This window comes from Callorhinchus milii, unplaced genomic scaffold (assembly GCF_018977255.1).
Source record: "Callorhinchus milii isolate IMCB2004 unplaced genomic scaffold, IMCB_Cmil_1.0 Scaffold17, whole genome shotgun sequence".
Classification (NCBI taxonomy): domain Eukaryota; kingdom Metazoa; phylum Chordata; class Chondrichthyes; order Chimaeriformes; family Callorhinchidae; genus Callorhinchus; species Callorhinchus milii.
Window position 1 is genome coordinate 6,218,573 of NW_024704758.1, and position 21,945 is coordinate 6,240,517.

The 21,945-nt window shown below is 44.1% G+C and overlaps 1 protein-coding gene across 4 annotated transcripts in view; it reads left to right on the plus strand.

The window, feature by feature from the left end:
- The window catches only part of sox6 (SRY-box transcription factor 6), a 280,677-nt gene that overhangs the window by 130,086 nt on the left and 128,646 nt on the right, over positions 1–21,945 (plus strand). For all 4 annotated transcript variants that reach the window (XM_042341433.1, XM_042341434.1, XM_007887524.2 and 1 more), the window contains one exon: positions 6,826–7,036. In XM_042341433.1, the coding sequence (XP_042197367.1) occupies positions 6,826–7,036 (211 nt within the window). The remainder of the gene's footprint in view (positions 1–6,825; positions 7,037–21,945) is intronic.

The window sequence follows — 21,945 nt, forward strand, 5'->3', positions numbered from 1 at the left end:
GGCTGAAATAATGGAACAATTAGACTGATGTTCCCTGATCTAACAACATAGGAATCTTTCCCCTGGTGATATGTTCTCAAAACTGAGGTGATTGGATTACCATTGCTGTACACAGTTAAGTGGTATAGCCCTGTTCTAATCTGCAACATAGAATCGCTTTCATTGTTCTGACATTGGGACTAAAATATTTACCTCAGGCTAACAAACATTATTTCCGTCGTGCATTTGAGCTCTTTGATTGCATTATTTTGAATGAGTGCAGAAGCATTGACTTAAACAAATGACCAAGATCGCATTGTTAACACTTAGCAACAGGCGTTGGCCACTTGGCCCATCGAGCCTGCTCTGCCACGAAGTCTAAAGGCAACTCATTAATTCCATATCCTCGCCCTTTCTCCATACCGCTTAATATCCTCACTTACCGAGTATCTCTTTCTTCCCACCTCGTCAATGACTCTGCGATTATTGCCTCCTGAAGCAAGTCCGCTCCATATTCTCACGATTGATTTTTGGTGTTTTTTTCTGGGCTCCCCAGTCACCAATTTAGCTCTCATTTCGAGGCTATGTATTCTTGTTCTAAAAGCCACCACAGATATGCTGGGCTGAACGGCCTTCTTCTATGCTGTAAATTTCTTTCAGGCTGTTGCTGACGCGCTCTCTTTATCCGCTGTCTGACTTTGATAAAAAATTTAAAGTCACTCAATCCATGACTGTTTATGGGACACTGCTGTGCGAAATTGGCTGCCCACCAAGTTTCCTCTTTACTTTGAAGTTCACTCCATTATTCTGAGCACCTCAATCAGATCACTTGAGGTTGATCTCGTACCCTGAGGAGTGGTATTTGAGCCTGCTGTGCCTCCTCATCTATTATACCTTGTGAGCGCATCCTGACTCCCTTAGAAATCAATGAGTCTCGATGGTGCCCTGAGATATTCTGACTGACAATGAATGAGTGGACTTAAGAATCAGGAGACTCCCCATCCCTCCAATTGCGAGGACCGAAATCTCTCCTTGTCTCAGCCTGTAAGGCCCCTTTGTCCTAAAATGGAAGTTCGCACAGAATTGTGGAGCATTTAATTCAGTCTTCATTTGGAAGCCAATTTTCTGCAGTTCTCAAAAAGAACAAGCTTCCAGATTAAGACTGGGTTGAAGATGAAAGATAGAGGCTTGAAGGGAATGGGAATAAGGCAGGGCATAGAATGGAAAGCCTGCTTTGAGAGCCAGTGTAGACTCAATGGATCAAATGGCTTCCTTCTGTACTGTGAATTTCTACAATTTTAGGAAGAATTTTGCACAGTTGTATTTTAAATCAGACAAAGGGGTGGTTTACGGGCTTAGACCAGGTGGAGCTTTCAGGCCTTGGATTTCTGTTGTGTACATTTTCAACTGCAGTCGCACCATGTTGAGTCAGTTCGGTGAGTACAAGAACGAGTCTTCACTGTGTCATTGGAAGTGAAGGCTATTTGATTGTAACAACCATCTGTGGGCAGCAGTCTCTGTTGGGTCACTGGAAGTCAAGATTGTTTCATTGTGGTGATGCTCAGAGCCTAATAACCCTTCATTGTGACATTGGAGGTCAAGACCACTTGATTGTGGTAGCTCTCTGAGGTTTACAAGTCTGCTGTTGACTTTAGATGTTAGTTAAGAAGTCCATGAAAAAGGCTTTATGGTAGCTGGCTGCATTTTGACACGCATTGAGAGATTCTAGTTGCAGGGCTGAACAAAGCGGACTCATTCACCACAAGAACACAGTTGGGTAGTGTGATTTACCTCAGTGCTGTGAGTACTGGTTGGACATTGCTGTTCTTTGGATGAAATGTCTTTGCTGCCTTCCCGCGCTTATCTGGTCGAGTGAGTAGTGAACATCCACGACGCCTCTTGTGAATAATAAAGGGTTTAGTTGTTGTCCTATGGAGATTAAAGGCCTGATAAACTCCTCTCCAGTGAATAAGATGAACACTCTGGGTGTTTGCGTTATATTGTTCTCTTCACACCACTGTTTTCATACTGTCAGAAACTGACTGAATCCAAATAGCAGTCATGCAAATGTGTCTTTTCCAAAGCTTTGCTGCCAAGGGGAAGCTGGTTCAGTCATTATCACTCTCAGCTCTGACACAGAGGAATAGAAGCCCAAAGTCAGGATACTGAGCCCAACAGTCCAGGCTGACAATGTAATGCACCACATCGAGGAGCATTGTATTGCTGACAGCGATGTCCCTCAGCCATTGAAATTTATAGCAAAGAAAAGGCCACTTGGCCCATTGTGCCCCATTTGCCTGGTCAGGAAGTTATTTAGGATACCTTGGCACTATTGAAAAGAGACCTGGCCAATGGTCCTCCAGGATTCATCTCCTGGCTGGTCGTGGCAAATTAGTGCGGGCAAATTGGCTGCCAAGATTGCCTATAAAATACATAGTCACTACATTAGATCCATTTCAGCATTAAAAGGTGCTATATAAATTTAAATTATTATTATTATAAGCTGTGTTTCTTTTTTTTACTGGGGCAAGTAGGCAGGTACTCGTGTTGAGCGAATTCAGGTTGCGAATGTGTGGTGGTGGTGGTGTGGGTTGCTTTTTTGAATGCCTGCCAACTGGATTTGAAAAACACCCTGGAGAATGTGTGCGCGCACACAAGTGTTTTGTTTCCTGTTGGTGTTCGCTTTGTAATGCATCGCAACAATAAAAGCCTCCGATGTCACCCGACCTCGAGAAACAATGCCCTGATTCTCTCAAAATGTCAACATCGAGATCGAGGGAGAGGCTGAACTGCGGAGAATGTCTCCTGACCGGGATGTGCAATGTGTGTAACATGAATCATTGCAGTGAATCAGTCTCTATTCACTTTGGACTTTCTGCATTCCTGCATGTTTATAGGGATTATCTATCTTGGGTTGTGGCCAACTTCTTATTCTGCTTTTTTTTATTGTCAGCCTCCTCCGTGTTCAATCTCTTCGTATCTAATTCAGACTCTTCCAAAAAGCAAAAGGAAAAGTCAGGGTTGAGAATAGGTGATTCGTTGCACTGAAGCACACAACACGCCAGCACGCCACAGTTAATAACACAATACAATAATAATTCTTGCAGTTGACTTAGCGCCTTTCACGTCTGGAGGACGTCTCAAAGCGCTTCCCGGGATTTACTGCAAAGTGCAGTGTTACTGTCTATTCTGTAGGCAAATTGCTCACAGCAATGTCCCACGAACAGCCACAAAGTGAATGACCAATTTCATTTAGGGGATTGTTAGCCAGGACACCGGGAGAAACTCATTTCACTCTTCGAACAGCGCAGCAGGATCTTTAACGTACACCTGAACAGGCAGAGGGGACCTCAGTTTAACATCTCATCCAAAGAAGAGCTCCTCCAAAAAAAAGCTCTTCAGTGTCAGCCTGGACACACTTGTAATTTTAAGGCATACTGAATTTTAAAGATCTGATTGGACGTTATAGGTGTTGAGGCTTTTTTTTCCGCAGTGTGCACTCACTTTGAGTGTATGGCGAGGTGATTGAGGCTGGTAATCAGGTAGTGGGAGTGCTTTGTGAACGTGTCATTGTGTTGCAGTGGTGAATGTTGGAGGGTGTATGGGGCAGTGGGGGGGCTGGGTGGGGGCTATTAGCAAAATCTGGACGAGACAGTGTTGTGTTGAACGAACTGCGTCTGTTTCCCGTGTGCTCTCCTCGCCGAATGTTATGCAGATGTGAAACCTGATTTGTCATGCAAAAGCAAGGCGGTAGCAGTGCAAAATAGCATGTCAGTCTGTGACATTCTCATCTAAATATAGGTTTGGTCTGGCAGAGAGGTTTAAACCCCAGAGACCTTTGTGCCAGTGCACCACAGCCACACAAGAGCACTGGTCTACCCCGCCCCCCCCCCCCTCCATTCTGGGACTTAAGCTCTTTAATTATAATAGTTCAAATAAAGAGCATTAAAAGATGCGCCTGCCTGCACCCATTACCTCTGGTTAGAAATTATCCCATGATGTCTGCGCTTGTTTGCGCTTTGAGGCCCTGTGCAATATCTCTGTGGTTGCAAATGACAGGAGCACTAAGTAAGTGGAAGAGAAACCCATACCAATCTGGGCACAAGTAAGCGCTTTCTAATTAGCGAAGTAATGTTACACATGTGGGAGAGAGTGTGCTGCGTGGAGCCCGCGTAGCTCTCTGCTTGCACTGAGCGAGGATCCCGAATGCCATTAACCCTCGGCAAACTACGCTGCCATTTTCCTCAGCTTCATTTTGCAGAATGCAGTAAAGCTGAACTCTGAGTCGCGTGTGGGTTCAAGTCTCTTTAACAGTATCTTTAATTGTTGGATGTGCCACCTGCTTGTTTAAGTGGAATGTGAAAGATCCCACGACACTACTTGAAAAGCGAAGGGCAGTGTTTCCCCAGTGTCCTGGACAACAATCCCCCATAATTGGGACATTCACTTCATGGTTGTGTGTAGGATATTTCGGTGTGCAAATTGACTGTTGCGTTCACCTACAAAATACATAGTCATCACACTTTACAGTAAATCCTGCAAAGCACTTTGAGATGTCCTCCTGACTTGAAAGGCCCGGCACCAAATGCAAGGATTTTATTGATAACAGTGAAGCTTGTGTTTGCTCAATAACAACAACAAGATTACATTTGTATAGTGCCTTTCACGTCGGGATGACGTCCCAAGGCGCTGGACAGTGTACAGCATTTAAGACCCGAGCTGGGGTCAGGGAAGGAGAAGGGAGGGGAGGGGAAGGGGGTAACCGATGGCATGGTCGAATAACGGGTAACATCTCACTTCAAAGAAGTTGAGGCGGGCAGAGAATCTGAGACAGATAGCGCCAGCCTTGCAGATCGAGACAAAAACTCTTTGGCACTTAATTAATGTTCAAATTCCTTCCACCTGAAAATATTGAATAAAGCACGTCTTTTTCAATTATAAGAATGACGTTAATAAATGTGCATTTATGTAGCATCTTTCACGTGTGTAAAAAAAAGTAGTTGAGCAGCCCTTGCTAAAACATAATTGGTTAGAAATGAAGTGGGCATTGTTACGCTGGCAAACATCATAGTTAATGTGTGCCAGATACATCCCACAGTTAGCAATGAGGCAAGCAGCCAATTTGAACTCGGGAGGACATTTGGATGAGGAAGGGAGTATAAGTAAATGTGAAGTACTCTTCTGCAGTCTCCTCTCTTCCTCCCCCCCCACCATGTCTCTCCCACAGGCTCTTTTCTTTTCTAACTAGCTCTTGGCGATAAAACACAATCTTATGCTGACCGGCTGCTCCACAGATGCCAGTGGACGAACATGCAGTGAGAACAGATGCATTCTGCGACTTCATTGCCAGGTCTTGTCAGGGAGTGTGCCTGCAGGGAACAATGGACTTCTACATAGTTTTCAACCGAAAAAAAAGAGCTCCCCTTTTTTTAAAAAAATAGACAAAGCTCAATCAGTGTGAATTGTCAGTGATTCTAGTTTGAGATTTTGCGAGGTCCAGATTGTGTCGTGATATCCTACCACTCAGTGCCTTTCTTGAATCCTCCTTTGTGGTGTGTTTCGCCCCAAAAATACACAGTCAATCCACTTTACAGTATATCCTGTGAAGCGCTTTGAGACGTCTCAACAACATGATAAACGCTATATCAAATGCAAGGATTATTATTATTATTTGTCGAGCTCAGCAGCAAATGCCAGTCTCTTCAACTCAAAAAATGCAATGCATGACTTGATGGTTAACCAGTGCCACATCATGCTAAATGTTCTGGATGGTCCGTGCACTGCATGGTACACCAGCCCAACCTAAGTGCTTTGAGACATCTTCCCGACGTGAAAGGTGCTGTCGAAATATAAATGGTATTGTATAGGATCCCATTATAATGAACAGGGAGTGCTGATAAAGTTGCTTATTTCATAAGAAAATGTACATCAACATGACAGGAAGCAATTCTTTACAACAATACAGTACATATTTACATTTATATGTAGCGTCTTTCAGACATACGAACATGCAAGGTCTTTCTGTATTGCCATTTGTACAATTCTGGGAACATCCAGGACTGGAAAGAACTTAGGATCCATTTGAGCCAGATCCACAGTTTGAGAATTCCTACACATTTCATTCACTTTCATCTTGAGGGTGTGGGGGAGAGAAGGGGAAAATGGTTAAATTGTGAGGTGCGACTTGAAAATGAAGAAGGAGTGAGTCAGAGGTGGATTTGTTGGAGTTCCAAAGATTACAAAGAAATGTGAAGTTTTTCTCTGCAATCCTGGTTTATATATATCCTGGTCTGACTGTTCAGTGCCCTGGGACGTCCTCCCAACATGAAAGGCGCTTTACAAATGTTGTTTTGTTGTATATATCCTCCTCATCCAACCCACCTCAAAATATCTCATTAATTGGTTACTCCTCGCTTTCGGATTTATATCAAGTTACTGGCACAAATTAGCTGCCGCATTTGCCTGTATTTCTTTAAAACTGATTATACATCTTGCATTTGACATTGCTGCTATGATGGTGAAACATCTCAAATCGCTTCACAGGTAATTGATGTCAAGAATAGTAACTGTGTGTTTGTGGACAAACTTGGCAGCCGATTTGCCCACAGCAACGTGCTGTGAAAAACTATGAAGTGAATGACCATCTCCAGTTCATCTGGAGAATTGTTGGCCAGGACACTGGGAGAAACTCCCTTCATTTCTAAACTCCATTACTAATTAAACTCATTCTGTAAAGCGCGTTGACACGTGTATGAATGTAACTTATTGTTGTTGTGAAATCCACTCTGTGTCCACCTGGTCTGTGAATGACGATGGTGAAAATTGTCTCTTCTCCTTTCTCCTTAGGACACAGACGGCAGTAAAGTCTGTTCCCTATACTCCTTCCGCAATGCAACTACCTCACCACACAAGCCAGACGATGGGGCTCGTGAACGCAGCGACCTAATGACCGGGGGGGCTTTTGGGACCCCAGAGCGGCGCAAAGGAAGCCTCGCCGACGTGGTGGACACACTGAAACAGAAGAAACTCGAAGAAATGACCAAGACCGAGCAAGACGGTAAGTGGTGTCCAACATTGATTGCACGTGTGAGGGGGGAGCCTCGTCAGAGAGAGAAGATGGGAGGAGTAGTATTGTATGTGTGTCTGTGTGTAAGTGTGTGAGAGCGGGGTGCAGTGAGACAAGGTGGAAAGAGCAGCATGATGTGTGGGGGTTAGTGGATGAGAGGAGATCGGAAGGGTCACATTATGTGGGTATGTGTGTGTGGGTGGAGCGGGGGAGGCTATAAGTCCCCTGCAGAATTTCCATAAAGTTTCAAAGAAAAACTGTGGGGGGGTGGGTGGGGGGGATAGAAGTGAAGGGCTATGAGAAGTGCACAATTGTCGGCGGGTTCAGAAAAGATGTCCATTGGTCCCCATGGCAACATCACTTTATGATCCATTAAGATGTTTAGGCAGTGACTCCTTTTCTCTAGTATCTTCAAATTGTTACAATAAAAAACAGCTATCTATCTCACTTGCCAATGCACGCTCCCTTCAGTTATCTTCCATGTTCGTACCTGAGTTTGCAAAGGCCACTTTTATTGGCCTGTTCGGGGGACTTTATCAGAATGTTGGGAGTGTTCCCAGAATGAGGTGCTGGCTGGCTGGTTGTTTCCAAGGTTTTTTTTAAATGGCCGAGTGCGGTTTCTTATCTGTGTCCTGTAAGTGTGTGTTCAGGAGGAGGAGTGGGCACTTCCACCAACTCGTCCAATTCTTTTAAGTCGATCCCTGATAACAGAGCTCCGCGTTTGTTGCGCTCCTTCAGCCGGACCAACAGCAACAAGAGACGTCGGTTGACAGAAAGTGGGAGAATGAGATTGTTCGTGCACCCGTGTGTGATGTTTCCAAGAGGTAGCTTACAAAAGGTGCGAGAAGCAAGATAATGCAACAAGCTGGGAACTGTAGCATTGCATACTACTGTAGGAGGCCACCCAACCCATGGTATTAGTGCCAGTGTTTACAAGAGTTGATTAAACAGCACCCAGACCGCACCTTCTGAGAAGGCGCCTTAACACTTGCTCCGCATCTTGTTCCATGTATTGTAATTGTGGACCTTCTTTGGTCCCATTTTACGGTGCTCGTGCCTTAAGTTTGCTCACCCACAAGTCACTGCGATCTTATAATAATAATAATCCTTGCATTTGATATAGCGCTTTTCACGTCTTCTAGACGTCTCAAATCGCTTCACAGAATAGACTGTAAAGTGAATTGATCGTATATTTGTGGGTGAAACACGGCAGCCGATTGCGCACAGCAGTGTCCCACAAACAGTCATGGATTGAAAATGGTTCATCGCACATCATCCTCCGAAGTTATCTGACATCGTGTTGGGAGGAAGACACCGTTATTGTCACCATTGTGCTCATTGTCACTTTGTTGGCTGCATCGATCCTGTGCCCTTGTGATTAATAGGTTGCCTTGGCTCAGAGGAATTTTCTTAACACACCAGTAATCAGTAATACACATCACATGATTAAAGATGCATCTTTGCCAGGGCCACTTCACCAATTTAGGCAAAATTATAATCAATTAATTCCCCCAAATAAGTGCAAAATTCGGCACCTAGAAGCTGCAGGAAATCTGTGTCCTATGCCTTTCAATATATATGTGTCCTACTTCTTGCCCTCCTCCCCTCCTGATCCCAACCCCCAGCTCGAGTGCACATCCTTGACTGCCCAGTGATTTGGGTTGGCAGGAGCTAATCGGATTGGGGCTGAAGTCTTGATACACTTATTAAGTTGTGACGCTGTAACGGGCTGGAGAAGAACCAGCTGTAGTCAGTCTGTGTAAATGGCAGCGGCCTTCTCATTTGCTGCTGTTTTGTAACTGGGACCTTTAGTGAGGCTGAAAGAGCCTTAAGTGCTTATGACCATAGCAATAAATGGAAATGGCTCCAGAAAGCAGTCCATTAGCTTGAATTGTCACCTTAGCAATAAAGTGCTACTGGAGTTGGGGGAAGGGTGGGGGAACAGCGAGCGAGCAATAGAGAAAGAGAGAGTGGAGCAAGATTGTATGAGTAAGGAATAATGACTCTGCTTAGTATTTACTGTGTAATGTTAATACATTATTTATGAGCAGTGATCTAGCAGGAGCTTGTTCCAATTACGAAAATGAATAAATAAGGCTTAAGTTTCAAAGCCGCAATACTTTGCAGGAAAACATTAAGGTTTTCCTTGGTCCTCGTTTAAGATTGCATTTATTCCCCAGATGGTGCATCCCCCCCACCCCCCTCCCTCTCTTCCCCTCCCCTCCCCCCGCCTCCTTTGCCGTTCCCAAAGGGGATATTTTGTTCTGCGTAACAATATCAAAAAGATCTGTTTTATACTTGAATTGGGCTACACCGAATGTGAGGTTCCAGGGAAATCTGACTCTAGCCCCCCCCGTCCCCCACACAGCCCTCACTTTACATGGGATTACCGCCTTCCTTTGTCCGCCTTGGACACTTTTACCTCCCTCCCCCCATTGTGGCAGTAGCTGCAGAATAATGCAGGTTCATGTTCAGCTCATGCCAAGACAAAGCTCCTTGGAATGGACATTGTGGGGGGAGGGTTAGGGGAGGCAGTCTCCTATCATATTAGTGACGTAATCTGTAACAGTAAATTTCTAATTAATTGGTTAGAGCACTCACCTCACAAGCGAGAGGACCTGCCTCGCAAGCAAGAGGACCTGCGTTCGATTCCCAGACAGGGTGAAACCTTAGGCAAGTTTCCTTACTCCACACACCTCTGTTTATTTAGTAGTAAGTAGGAACCCGGTTGTCAGTCGATTGGCGGATAGCTTTTCCGGGGGTAATAATCCCCACGAAAAATAAATTTAAAAATAATAATAATTCGGTCACTCAATCCACGACTGCTTGTGGGACACTGCTGTGTGCAATTGTCTGCCGAGTTTCTCCCACAAAATATACAGTCAATTCACTTAACAGTATATTCTGTGAAGCGCTTTGAGCCGTCTCAGCGAATGTGATAAGGTGCTATGTCAAATGCAAGGTGTACTATTATTATGATTATTGACTGTAGACAGAGGTTACCAGGGGACTGGAGAAACCCACAGTCAGTAGCACTGCTCCAGGCACTTCCCTGAGTCACTGCGGTTGAACTGTCCAGATATTTTCACCATATGCAACTTAATAGCTCATTCAAGCTTGCAGCAATTGCCAGTGGTGCTGGTTTGGGAACTGCTGAGTTCTCTGGACTGATGTTACCAATGATTCACATGCTACCTTTAAGCCCATATGTTCTTATTTTTTTCTTCGCAAAGCTCTCTGCATTTTAAACCAGGGTTAATTTACACCCTTTTTACATTTTGAATAAACTATTTGGAAACAAAGCTTTCTGATTACATGGGGAAAGCCGGGAAGCTGTTGCATAATTAATTATGCTTCTCCTGTTGATGAATGAAGTACAAAGGAGATAGTGGGTTTCAAGTTTCAAATATGTTCACTATTGGCAACACAAGGGTGGAAGGCTAGTGTGTCAACCTGGCTCAGTTGGTAGCACTCGCTTTTGAGTGAGTAGGATTGTGGGTTCAAGCTCCACATTGGGACTTTAAATTTGAATAGTCCAGGCTGATACTCCAATGCAGTGCTGGGGGAGTGTGACATTGTTGGAGGTGCTGTCCTTCAGATGAGACGTTAAACCAAGATCAAGTCTGCTTGTCCAGGTGGACATTAAAGATCCCATGGCTTGATTCAAAAAGGCACGGGAATTACTGGCTAACAGTCCCTCAAAAATAAAACAAAATTTATTGTTCACTTTACGGCTGTTTGTAAGACGTTGTTGTGCACAAGTTGGCTGCTGGGTTTGCCTACAAAATGTACATTCATTCCCCTTTACAGTGATCTTGTGAAGCGCTTTGAGACGTCCTGAGATGAAAGGTGCTGTATATAATAATAATAATCCTTGCATTTGATACAGCGCTTTTTCATGTCTTCTAGACGTCTCAAAGCACTTCACAGAATATACTGTAAAGTGAATTGACTGTATATTTGTGGGTAAAACCCGGCAGCCAATTGCTCACAGCAGTGTCCTACAAACAGTCGTTGATTGACTGACCAAATTATTATTTTATTTTTTTATTTCGTGAGGGATTATTTTCAGGTGTGTGGAGTAAGGAAACTTGCCCAAGGTTTTGCCCCTGCCGGGAATCGAACCCAGGTCTCTCGCTTGCGAGGCGAGCGCTCTAACCACCGAGCTACAGGACTCCACATATCAAATGCAAGGATTAGTTTTCTATAAGTGCAAATTGTTGTTGTCGAGTGATGATTCCAGACTTAGCATTGGTTTAGAGACATCCCAATCTGAACCCTGTTTTTACACATGACCTTCCCCTTTAAGGGCAATCCCTTGAAACGTCCATAATTAGTAGACAGTGGTTTTGGCCCGTGGAACTGTGGTGTAAAAAAAATCATATGCCACAGATGCCAACAATATATTAAAAAAATGGCTCACGGTATAAATAGAACAGATGGCTGCCAGCTGTGGAATATGAATTTTATAGGACCCGTGAACACGACCAATATAACCAATGATCAACGCTCTGGTTCATGTGGTACAGAGTCACTTACTGCCACTGGCAGCCCACCCATCCTCCATCAGACCTTTCACATCACAAGTAACGCTGGCTTCAGAGGATGAAGAAAGTGCTGGGACATCAAAGGTACCCCTTGTTGATGCGAGGGCCGAAGGCTGGCTACAATCCCCATCTCCCCCACCACCCCCCCAACCTCAGATGTTCTCTCCGCAGCCCCCTTCAGTGGGTTACGACCAGTGGGAAAAGCTCGCCACTTTTGCGATTTGAAAGGGGCTTTCTGGTTGAGCCCCTCCACAGGATGCAACACTGTTTTACAGTACACATCCCGGTAGGCTTGGCGGCAGAATAGCTCAGAGCAAGCGCAACCAAATTGCAAAAGGAAAGGGAGATTTTATTGCGTGCGCCTCACCTCTTACCGCTGGTCAGCAACAAGAACAAGCTGCAGTTCGAACTTTCCTCTTTGACCCTACCTACGATCACCTCCACTTTCTCCCCGGCCATCGTTAAACGCTCCAAAACACTACTCCACACGAAGAGCGCAATATAACACAAGTTATAATAATAATAATAATCCTTGCATTTGATATAGCGCTTTTCACGTCGGGAGGAAAGTGAATTGACTGAATATTTGTGGGCGAACGCGGCAGCCAATTGCGCACAGCAATGTCCCACAAATAGTCGTAGATTGAAAATGACCAATTTCATTATTGTTTTTGGTTTTGGAGGGACTATTATTAGGCATGTGGAGTAAGGAAACTTGCCCAAGGTTTCGCCCTGCCTGTTGTTGTTAATATCGCTCCTTTCACATAGTTAAATACCTCAACTTGCTTTACGAAGATGGGGTGGCAGCCCAAACAGGGTGGGAGATGGAGGGGGGTGGCAGGGGTGGGGAGGGTTAGGAGGGAGATGATCAAAGGCAGTCAAAGAGGTAGGTTTCTAGAATGGTTTCCTTTTGGCTGTTCGAACATTGTGCATTAATTGGCAGCCGTTTTTTACCTACAAATGCACAGTCACTACACTTGAGAGGAAGCACATTGAGTTGTTACAATGGCATAAGCCCCTGTATCAGATGGCAAGGATTTGTATTTATTCTGCCCGCCTCGCAGGCTCATATTTCAAACGGCAGGTTCTGCTGCAATAATTTGTATACGTATAATATATGTTTAAAATGCTTGCTCTATATTCCCACCATCGAATTCCTGTATTTGCTCAGTTGACGGTCAGTGTGGAACTCAGTCATAGAGTGCTGTACATTCTCGAGCTCATCTGAGTCAGTGTGATGTTACCTCTGATCCCTTTAGTGGCTGCCCTCTATTACCTTGGCCAAACACCCATTCTTAATAAGTGATCCTGGGCAGTGAGTGTTGGCAGGGTCATTTATGGGGTGGGGGGTGGATATTAAAAGAGTCCCAAATGATCCTGTATACACCTGATGGGAACCAAAATACTGGTGGATTTCCCCCTCTTCCTTCCCAATGGTATTAACTCTCCTGTTGTCCTAATTGATGGAAACAGAGACTGGGAATCAAAATTGTAATCTTCTGGTCTTCACAGCTTAGTTCTGTTCAAGGTGCTTCTGTGCAGTTGGTCACTTGGGGATCCTCACCTTTCTTAATCCATAAAACAAGCCTTGGTTAAGGTGAGGGTCTATTAAAACTAGAGAAAACAGCGATGTGATGGACAGAAGTGGGAACATCTGTGCACTTTGCCGCACTTTTATAAAGCAGCCTAACTGGGAAGTGCATCTTGTACAAGCAGAAGAGCCCGTGCCTTCTCTGGACAAAACCAGACCCATCGCTCTAAATTGGCCCCAGAAGACTTCAAAATGGCACTCGCTGACTTTCTTTGTATTTTGTTTTAAAAGGAGAAAAAACGTTCTGAATACTCACTGCACTTGGGTTAAAAGAAATCCTCGACTTGCTGGTTCGGGAATCTAATCTATTGATCTCACTTGGAGACGTTATTGTGATTCGTAACAAGGCCTCAGACTGTGTGCAACAATGTGAAGCTCATCAGTGATGTGTTTTCCTCTGAGCCCTCCACCTCTGATACAAAAAGTAGAAAATCCAATACCTTGCGGCCTCTTAGAAATCCGGAGACACCTTTCCTTTTTTTCTCTGTTCCATTGTAAGTGCGTTCTCTCACTAAATGCAATCGCCCACCTCCTGTACCCTTCATTTTCTCATCCCCTTTCTTCCCATTTCACTCGCTGTCCTGAAGTGTGCATTTGCTCAGAGGGCTCCCTCTTTCACCTCAGGTAATGCAGCCCTTTTATAACATGCTGTTTGAATGGCACTCAGGAGTCGGATTGACTTTATCGATCCGTTTCTTTGAGGGTTTTTTTTTGTGGTGGCAGTGCCGAGGAAAAACAAGACGAGCGAGAGAGTTGAAAGTGGTGATGAACCCTATGCATTCAGGTCAAATTCAGGTGTCAAGTGCGCGTGTGACCTTTCAAAGCCATGTGTAGGTTCAGCATGCCTTCTGCAACCATCGGATGAAAGTACAAAGTCCTGGTTGAGAACAACCAGCATCTAATGTTATTGGTTTGAAAACTTTAAAGTCCATTTTTCTTACAAGTGTTGTTTCTTTGTGTGTGTGTGTGTGTGTGTGTGTAGATTTGTAGTGAGGTAGGGAGGGGGTGGGATTTGTACAGTACCTACTTAGATTTCTCCCTGAAATGATCACAGCTTTTCCACCTCTTTTACTTGAAGGGTGGAGCTCATGTTTCTGAAGATTACATATTCAATGTAAATGTCACGCTTGGGACTTTCACACCATATGACACAATGTGGATTGGCCAGGGTAAGGTTGGGTTGGATAAGGTTGCATTAGATCGTGAGCAAGACTCAGTCCTCAGTTTACAGGTTGCATAAAATCTGTGTAAAGCTGTGACTTATTCACTGCTCAGGTGGATGCTATACCTCTCTCAGTGCTCAGAACAAACCAATGCCCATGTCCATTACACTTGCCGGTCACTGAGGGAGATTGGAAATCGTTTTACTTCTGTCTGAAAGCAGAGACATTCTAGGTAAAGAAATATCTTGTCAAAATGCATGTCTTCTCGCTCCAACAAAATAAAATCAGAACTACAGCAATAAAAACTCCATGCAAGATTTACTCGACCTTTCTCAGCTGTCAGTCTGAGGGCTCCCTCGAGCAATTCAAACTGATTTGACATCACTCAGTTTCGTTTTCACCGCACCCCCACCCCCCCTTCCCTCTTGTTTAATAATGTGCAGTTCATTCTGTCCAGCCCTTGATTCAGACAACCTGCTCATCTTGGAAGAGAGCGAATTCATTTGATCAGAGGCTTTCCAGTGCGTTGCCCATTGTGTGAGATGAGAAGCAGAGCAGTCTAGTGGCCAGGCTGTCACTTTTGTCTGAATAGGTAATGCGGGCTTGTTCAGCTGAAGAGGCAGGAGCGCGGCATCGCTTGTTAGGCCACACGATCAAAAGTCACTCCTGCTTTATGCCAATCAGTCCCTGTGCTGCCCTGCTAGGCAGACATGAAATAGATTTTTCTCCTTCAAGTTGAGGCACTAAAGCCAGTTTGACATGTGAAATGTTACAACAGCCCTTCCAAATGCTAGGTGATTTGTTTAGCAGCGAGCTTTCTTGGGCCTGTGAGGAGGTGATTTCGAAACCCCAAAAATATATTATTCAAAACCGTCCTAAAAATAACTGTCTTGCCTGCGGCAATCCAGCTGGCTTGTTTGTGTTTTGTTGTTGTGCTGCTGTTGATGTTTTGTCGGGGGCAGCAGCACTTTGGCTTTTTGTTTCTTACTCATTCCCAAATCTGTTGTGTGCAATTTCCCGGAACAGAACCTGCCACTGGAGAGACTTTGTGGGGTCCTCCGCTTCTTCTTTGCAGACTGGCTCAGTCTCACCTCGGAGTAGGAAAGTTGTGAGTTTACGACTCAAGTCGAGACTTGGAAAACTCACATAGTCTGGGGTGAGGGTCAGCTCACTCAGCATTGTCCTGGGATCAAAGCCGAGAGCTTTCTGGGGTGTATCAGTCGGTCCCACACCCATCTCTGCTCGCATTTGCAAAAGGGGAAAACAAACTCCCATATTGAGCCTTGCCACTGTTTGAAACAAGAAGCAGATGCTGTCCTCCTAGATTTAAAATTACCAGCGTACTCTCCACCACACGGGAAGCTGGTGCCCGCTTGCTCTTTTGTGCACTGTGGGTGATATCAAGTCCCCGCCATCACCGCTTCAAACAAGCTAGGTGGTTCCAGACATGCTTCCCCTTTCACCCCCCCACCCCTCCCTTCCAAATGGCCAGTGGGGGTAACACATGGTCTTTTAGCCATTATCATAAAATGTTTATTTGGGGAGGGTGGAGGAAAAAAATAGAGGACTCATGAAAGTGCAAAGTCTGTAAATAGAGTCCATGTGGGCCTTAAAATCAAATTGTTCTGCTTTAAACAACTTTATACCCTGACTTTAAAAGCTGCAGCTGGCTGGCATTGTCCCTTCCTCTCGAGCAACAAGCTCCCACTGTCTCTTTGATTTTGTTGAGTAATCACCACTCATTCCATCTTCCTCCTCCTGCTCTTCTTCCTCCGCACAGGGCCTCCACAGTGGCTAATCGCCTCGTACAAGTTCTGTTCATTATCCCCCTCTTATCTTGTACTGTACCTAGCGGCGCAAGGATCAGAGAAAAGCTCTCCAGTGAAATTCAGTAGCTACATCTTCGCCTCCACCCCCATTCCCTGTCAACAAAGAAAAACTAACTGTGATTAAAACCAAAAGTTTGCCATGGGTATAAATGGATAAATAATTCATTAGATACCACTGACCGTGACTCCTGGCTAGAAGGAATCCCAGTGCGTTGCTGAGGTTTTGAAATTGCAACAATGTGCACTCACACAGCGCCTTTCACCCAGGATTGTGTCTCAAAGTGCTTTGCAAAGATAATGCAGACCGCAAAGCAGGGTGGGGATGAAGAGGAGTTTGAAGATCACAAGATTGGTTTGGACGAATTAGGCCCTTGGGCCCATTTGATTCCCTCCTTCCAGAACCTCCTACCAGCCTTCTGTCACGTCCTCCCATTCCGTCTCAAGATCTTTGCCCTTGCTTTTGGTTATCTTCCCTTGCCCCATTGCCCTTGGCTCTCATTCCCAGCTCAGGTGCCCAGCCAGTACTTTTAAGTGCTTTTGGACGACGTCCTGATGTGAAAGCTACGGTATAAATGGAAATTTGTGTTGTATTGTTAAGTGAGTCCAGTGTTTTGGCCATTTCTGGTAACCCCCTATTCCAATAATTAATTTTCGACTGGGTAAAGCAATACTTCCTGGTGTGTGTGCTGAATTGGTGTTGACCAAAGCCGCAGTTAAAGTGACAGGATGTCAGGAATGTTTGCACTGTTGCTTGGTTTACATGTTTCTGATGACTGATCATGTTTAGGGGGTGTGGGTGGGGGTGTGGGGGGTAACTGATTCCCGTGACACTTTCCCACAGTGAAACAAGAATCACACAAAACCAGCAAACGGCCTGGAGAATCAGTTGGGTGGCATGACAGAAGCTGATAATTACAGCGTGCCATTTCAATTGCCTTTAAAATATTGTGGGAACTGTACAATCATAAACATCAATTGACTGTCTCCAGCTTTTAAACAAAAATATGGTCGGAGAGAGCACACAGGACCATCTTATTAAACAGACTCAGTCAGGAGCCTTAATATAGTGAAGAATGTAGACCTTTTAAATTCAGATGTAAGATTCTTTTTTTTCACATATAATCACTTATTTAATAACTGATCTTCTATTAATGTTGTAGTGAATAATGGTGCTTGCATTGTACTGAAATAAGGGCAGAAAGCTGATTAAAGTGAAACAGCCCATTGCTTTAATTAGTTTGAGGTCTTTATTCCAGGATACAATGTGCTGTATCATTTATTATAACATTAGTGGGTAGAAGCCACATGTGGCATTACATTTTAATTCAAAGTATGGGCTTTAAGAAGCTGACTTTAACCTGGATTACGCCCATAGTTGCCAGTCAGTGACATTACACTATTTGATTCTTCTTGCTCTCTCTCCCAACTAATGCACTGCAATGTGAATCGCTCTACATGAATCCTGAACCACATGCTTAAGAGGGTGGCGCTGATGTCTGTGCTGCTTTGTGCTGTGTGAGAAGAAGCCACAACCTGCTCACTTCATCTTCTTTCACTGTTCTCCCCGTGAATTATCCACACTGCGTTAGGTTGGCTCAGCTAGTGGGAACGCTTGCCTCCAGGGCAGAAGATAGTTGGTGCCAGCCCCATATCAGGGGCTTGTGTTCCTAGTTCAGAGACTTCAGTCCAATGTCGCTTCACTGTCAAGTGTAGTGACTGTGCATTTGTAGGCATTTTGTGGGCAAAATCGTGAAGTTGCGACTTACACAACTTCACAATTTGGCCCACTAAATGCATAGTCAATCCACTTTACAGTATATCCTGTGAAGTGGTTTGACACATCTCAACAACGTGGTAAGGTGCTATATCAAATGTTAGGATTATTATTATTACATATGGCAAGGTCCCACAGAAAGCCGTGGAGTGAAGAATAAATCCCCTAGAGGTTTGTTGGCCAGCATATTGGGAAAAACTCCCTTTTTTCAAATCATGGCTCACAGTTCACCCTATCAGGGAGCTCGGTTTAACATCCTGTCTTGAAAGATGGCACATCCGACAATCCGGTAGTTGTTCCAGGTGCTGCGCTGGAGTGTCAACTACAAGTTGTACTTAAATAGCATCCTTCACATAAGCTTTCACAGTACTTCACACAGATGGATGGGAAACCCAATCAAGGTGGGAAGTGAGAGGGAAAGAGGCAATTGAGGGATGGAGCATTTAAAGTTGACCCCAGTAAATTTGTGGGTTCATGCAGCAGCCTTGGGGCTCGATTCCACAATCTTCTGACACAGGGGCAAGACTGCTCCCTACCAAGCCAAGACACATTAATGATCGTGTCAGGGAGGATAGATTTAGTGCTGCCGCTGGTCAGTTTTCCCCTGAGTTTTTGCTCACAAAAGCAATGTGTGCTTTTGAACTTCACTGTTCACCTCATGATTGCTGACAGGCCTGCTGTTGGTAAATTTCAGCCTCCTTGCCCAGTCAGGACCGATTTTCTGCTTGAAAAGTGAGCAGTATCTAAACCTGGGACAGATCCTATATAGAGAACGCTGACCAAGGGAAACAGCATTGCATAAAGACCTTAAATCTGTCACTGTGCTATGGAGTCTGGTTCAGAAAAGGCTGGAGCCGCCCTTGCGATTGAAAATCAGAGTGAACAAGAACAGATGTGGACGTGCTTAATTTCATCTGTTGGCATCCCCATGTGCAGGGGTCAGGAAGGGCAAATGCTAGGAATTGTACTTAACATGCCACCGACAAGATACCCTGCACATAATAGAGGAAGCAGTTCCCAGAGTAATTGGACCTAATAAATGTTTCCTTTCGAAAACCTTCAGCATATCATGATAGTGTAGGGAAAAAATGCAAGTTGTGTATGTGAGACGGTTGCAAGTTTGACCCACAAAACATGCAGTCAATTCACTTTGAAGTATATTCTGTGAAGCGTTTTGAGACAAATCAATGACCTGATAAGGCGCTTAATCAAATGCAAAGATTATTACAGTGAAACTTACATAAGTCTGAAATGTATAAATCGTATACATTGTAAACCTGCCCAAGACCCATTCAAGAGTTTATATTCTTTGCACCTTTGACATAACTCATACTTTGCATAAGTCATATTAAATGTTGGTCCCAACTGATATGACTGAAGTGAGGTCATGTAAGAGTATTAAAAGGAACAATGCAGATGGAGCTTCTCTGAGCCCATTTATACAATGGCAACTGGGTTACTATGTGGCTGAATGAGCATTAAGCTTTTTCATCTCAACTCGATGACTCTAGATTGTCTCTGAATTAGAAAGCTCCAAGTGGATTTGAATCTGTTTGCGTTTGTAGAGCAGTGCAGGTCGTAATGTCTTGGAATCACAGTAGTATAGGTGTTCTGGAAGAATGAGGTGGGATGGGCCAAAAAGGATCTTCTTCACCCAAACCAATTTTGTGATCTTGTCTCAAAGCACTTAGAAGCAATCGCTGTCAAGTTAGTGACTATTTTTGCATATAGCCAATTGCAGTAGCCATTTGTATCAGCAAGGTCTCGTGTGCACCATGAGGCGAATGGTCAATGAATCCAGAGGATTGTCGGTCGGAAGAGCAAGATAATCTCCCTTCTCTTTCGAATAACTCTTTAGAATCTTTAATGTCTGCTTGAAATTGAACAGCCAAGACTTCGTAAAGACTTGTTATCCAAAAGATGCCACTTCCAAAATTCATCTCTTTCACAGTACTAAGTGAGAGTGCCAAGCCTGGACTGTGAATTTTAAGTCTCAAAGTAGGGATTGAACTTGCAGCCTTCTGACCCAGAGGTGAGAGTGCAGCCAACTGAGCCAACTACAGCTGAATATTGAGTGGGTGAAGTCATTGACATGAGGAGGAACATAATGGCAGTGGCAACACAGCCTCTTGAATCTGACGGATAACGAATCAGAGAAAGAATCATCATCTAAAGCCAGATAGAGACTTGAAAGGAAAGTTGATCCCAGCACAGTTAATGTTCACCATCCCTGAACATTAACTGTACTGTGATGGTACCTTGCTCAGAAGATCACAATAACAGAGCTAGCCAAAGGTTTGGAGATGTCTAAGGCAAATGACTCACCAATGTGTTCAGAGTACCTTTGTTGTGTGCTTTATCACCAAACGTTACATAGAGCGATATTGCACGTAAACAAACTATTTGCCTCAATTAGGTCTTGCTGGTATTTACATTCCACACAAACCCCTACCATTCTGATTCCCTTTTCCTATACCCTCTGTTCCAGTCTCTCATACATACGCATCAAACCTTTACCGAACCTTACTTTAGTTGATATATGGTCATCAGTTATTACCCAGCCGTCTTACCCTTTGATACTCTTTTGTATCTGTTTTTCTGTGATTATCAAATGCAAGGATTATTATTAATATTATTATACCAAATGCAAGGATTATTATTGTCACTGTTGTGCGTTTGCTTAAACATCTGTTATCTTTTCACCAGTTTGTTCTCCTTCACACCCCCCTCCTCCTGCTCTCCCGAAGCCATTTAACTCCTTTCTGCATTCTGCCAACTTTTTTGCATGAAACAGTCTTGACCCATGACAGCAAGGCCGTGTTAAGTGATGGCAGGTTTTATGCTGGTCGAGCAGCTCCTCTGATTCAAACAAACCATTTCAAAGTTGCTTTGAAATGTTCCCGACTTGTCCTGCTCTTCTACGCCAAGCTTTTCGAGAATCCAGGGAACGTTTTTTTCCCCACATCTTCGTTTCGCAAACCTCAACCCAGAAAACGCCGAGCTGCCCGGCTAGCAGATCGGAATCTCGCACAATAATGTAACCGTAAATGTTTAATCATTCACAAAAGGTGAACTCCACCAGGCTTTCAGTTTGGCATTAATCCCCACACCGTTCCTTGCTGCAGTTCTGATGCTAATCTTTGCTTTATTTAAAAAAAAACACACACAGCCCAAAATACCGCCTTAGTAGGGGAGCCAGCTCCGTGATCCAGTTTAATGATTCTTTTGTTGATTGTAACGTTTGTAAATTCCAAACATTTGAAGCTAACATCCGATGCGAACGTCATCACATTAGCTGACGCTGCTGCTATTGCTGCTTCTGGCCTCTTAAGGTTGTTGATTGCACTTATATACTGGGCTGATCAGACTCCAGAGTATTGTCCGAAGGACACTGATTCTTTGTACAAACATGGTTTGGAGAAACCTTCATAGAATCATAGAATGTTACGGCACAGAAGGAGGCCATTCGGCCCATCGAGTCTGTGCCGGAAATTTGATTAAAATCTTAATCAGAATTAATTTTGATGGGGAATTTTAGATATAAAAATGTGTTTTTTTTTGGAGGGGGGGAAATGACATTCTTTAAATGTAAATGTAATTGTATTATGTTTTGTTGGTTCATGCCAAGTTTTGGGAACTCCATAATTTGACACGCTTGTAAGATCTTACACGGTTAAGGTTACAGCAATGTTTTTTTTCTTCACGGCATTCCAGTGTTAGTCCAGTACTATAAGAGGCAGTCAGTGAGGATAAATGAGAACACCGTGTAGAGGTTATCACAGCATGTAGAGTTTGGTTGAACAGGTCAAAAGCTTGGACACTTGTCCATTTAAGAGTGGCAGACTGTCAGAATGATTCATGGTTTCTATAATTACCACTGATGTCTGGGCACTCCTAAGCATTGCTTAATAATAATAAAAATCCTTGCATTTGATATGGCGCCTCATCTCACTGGCGAGACATCTCAAAGCGTTTCGCAGAATTTCACAGTAGACG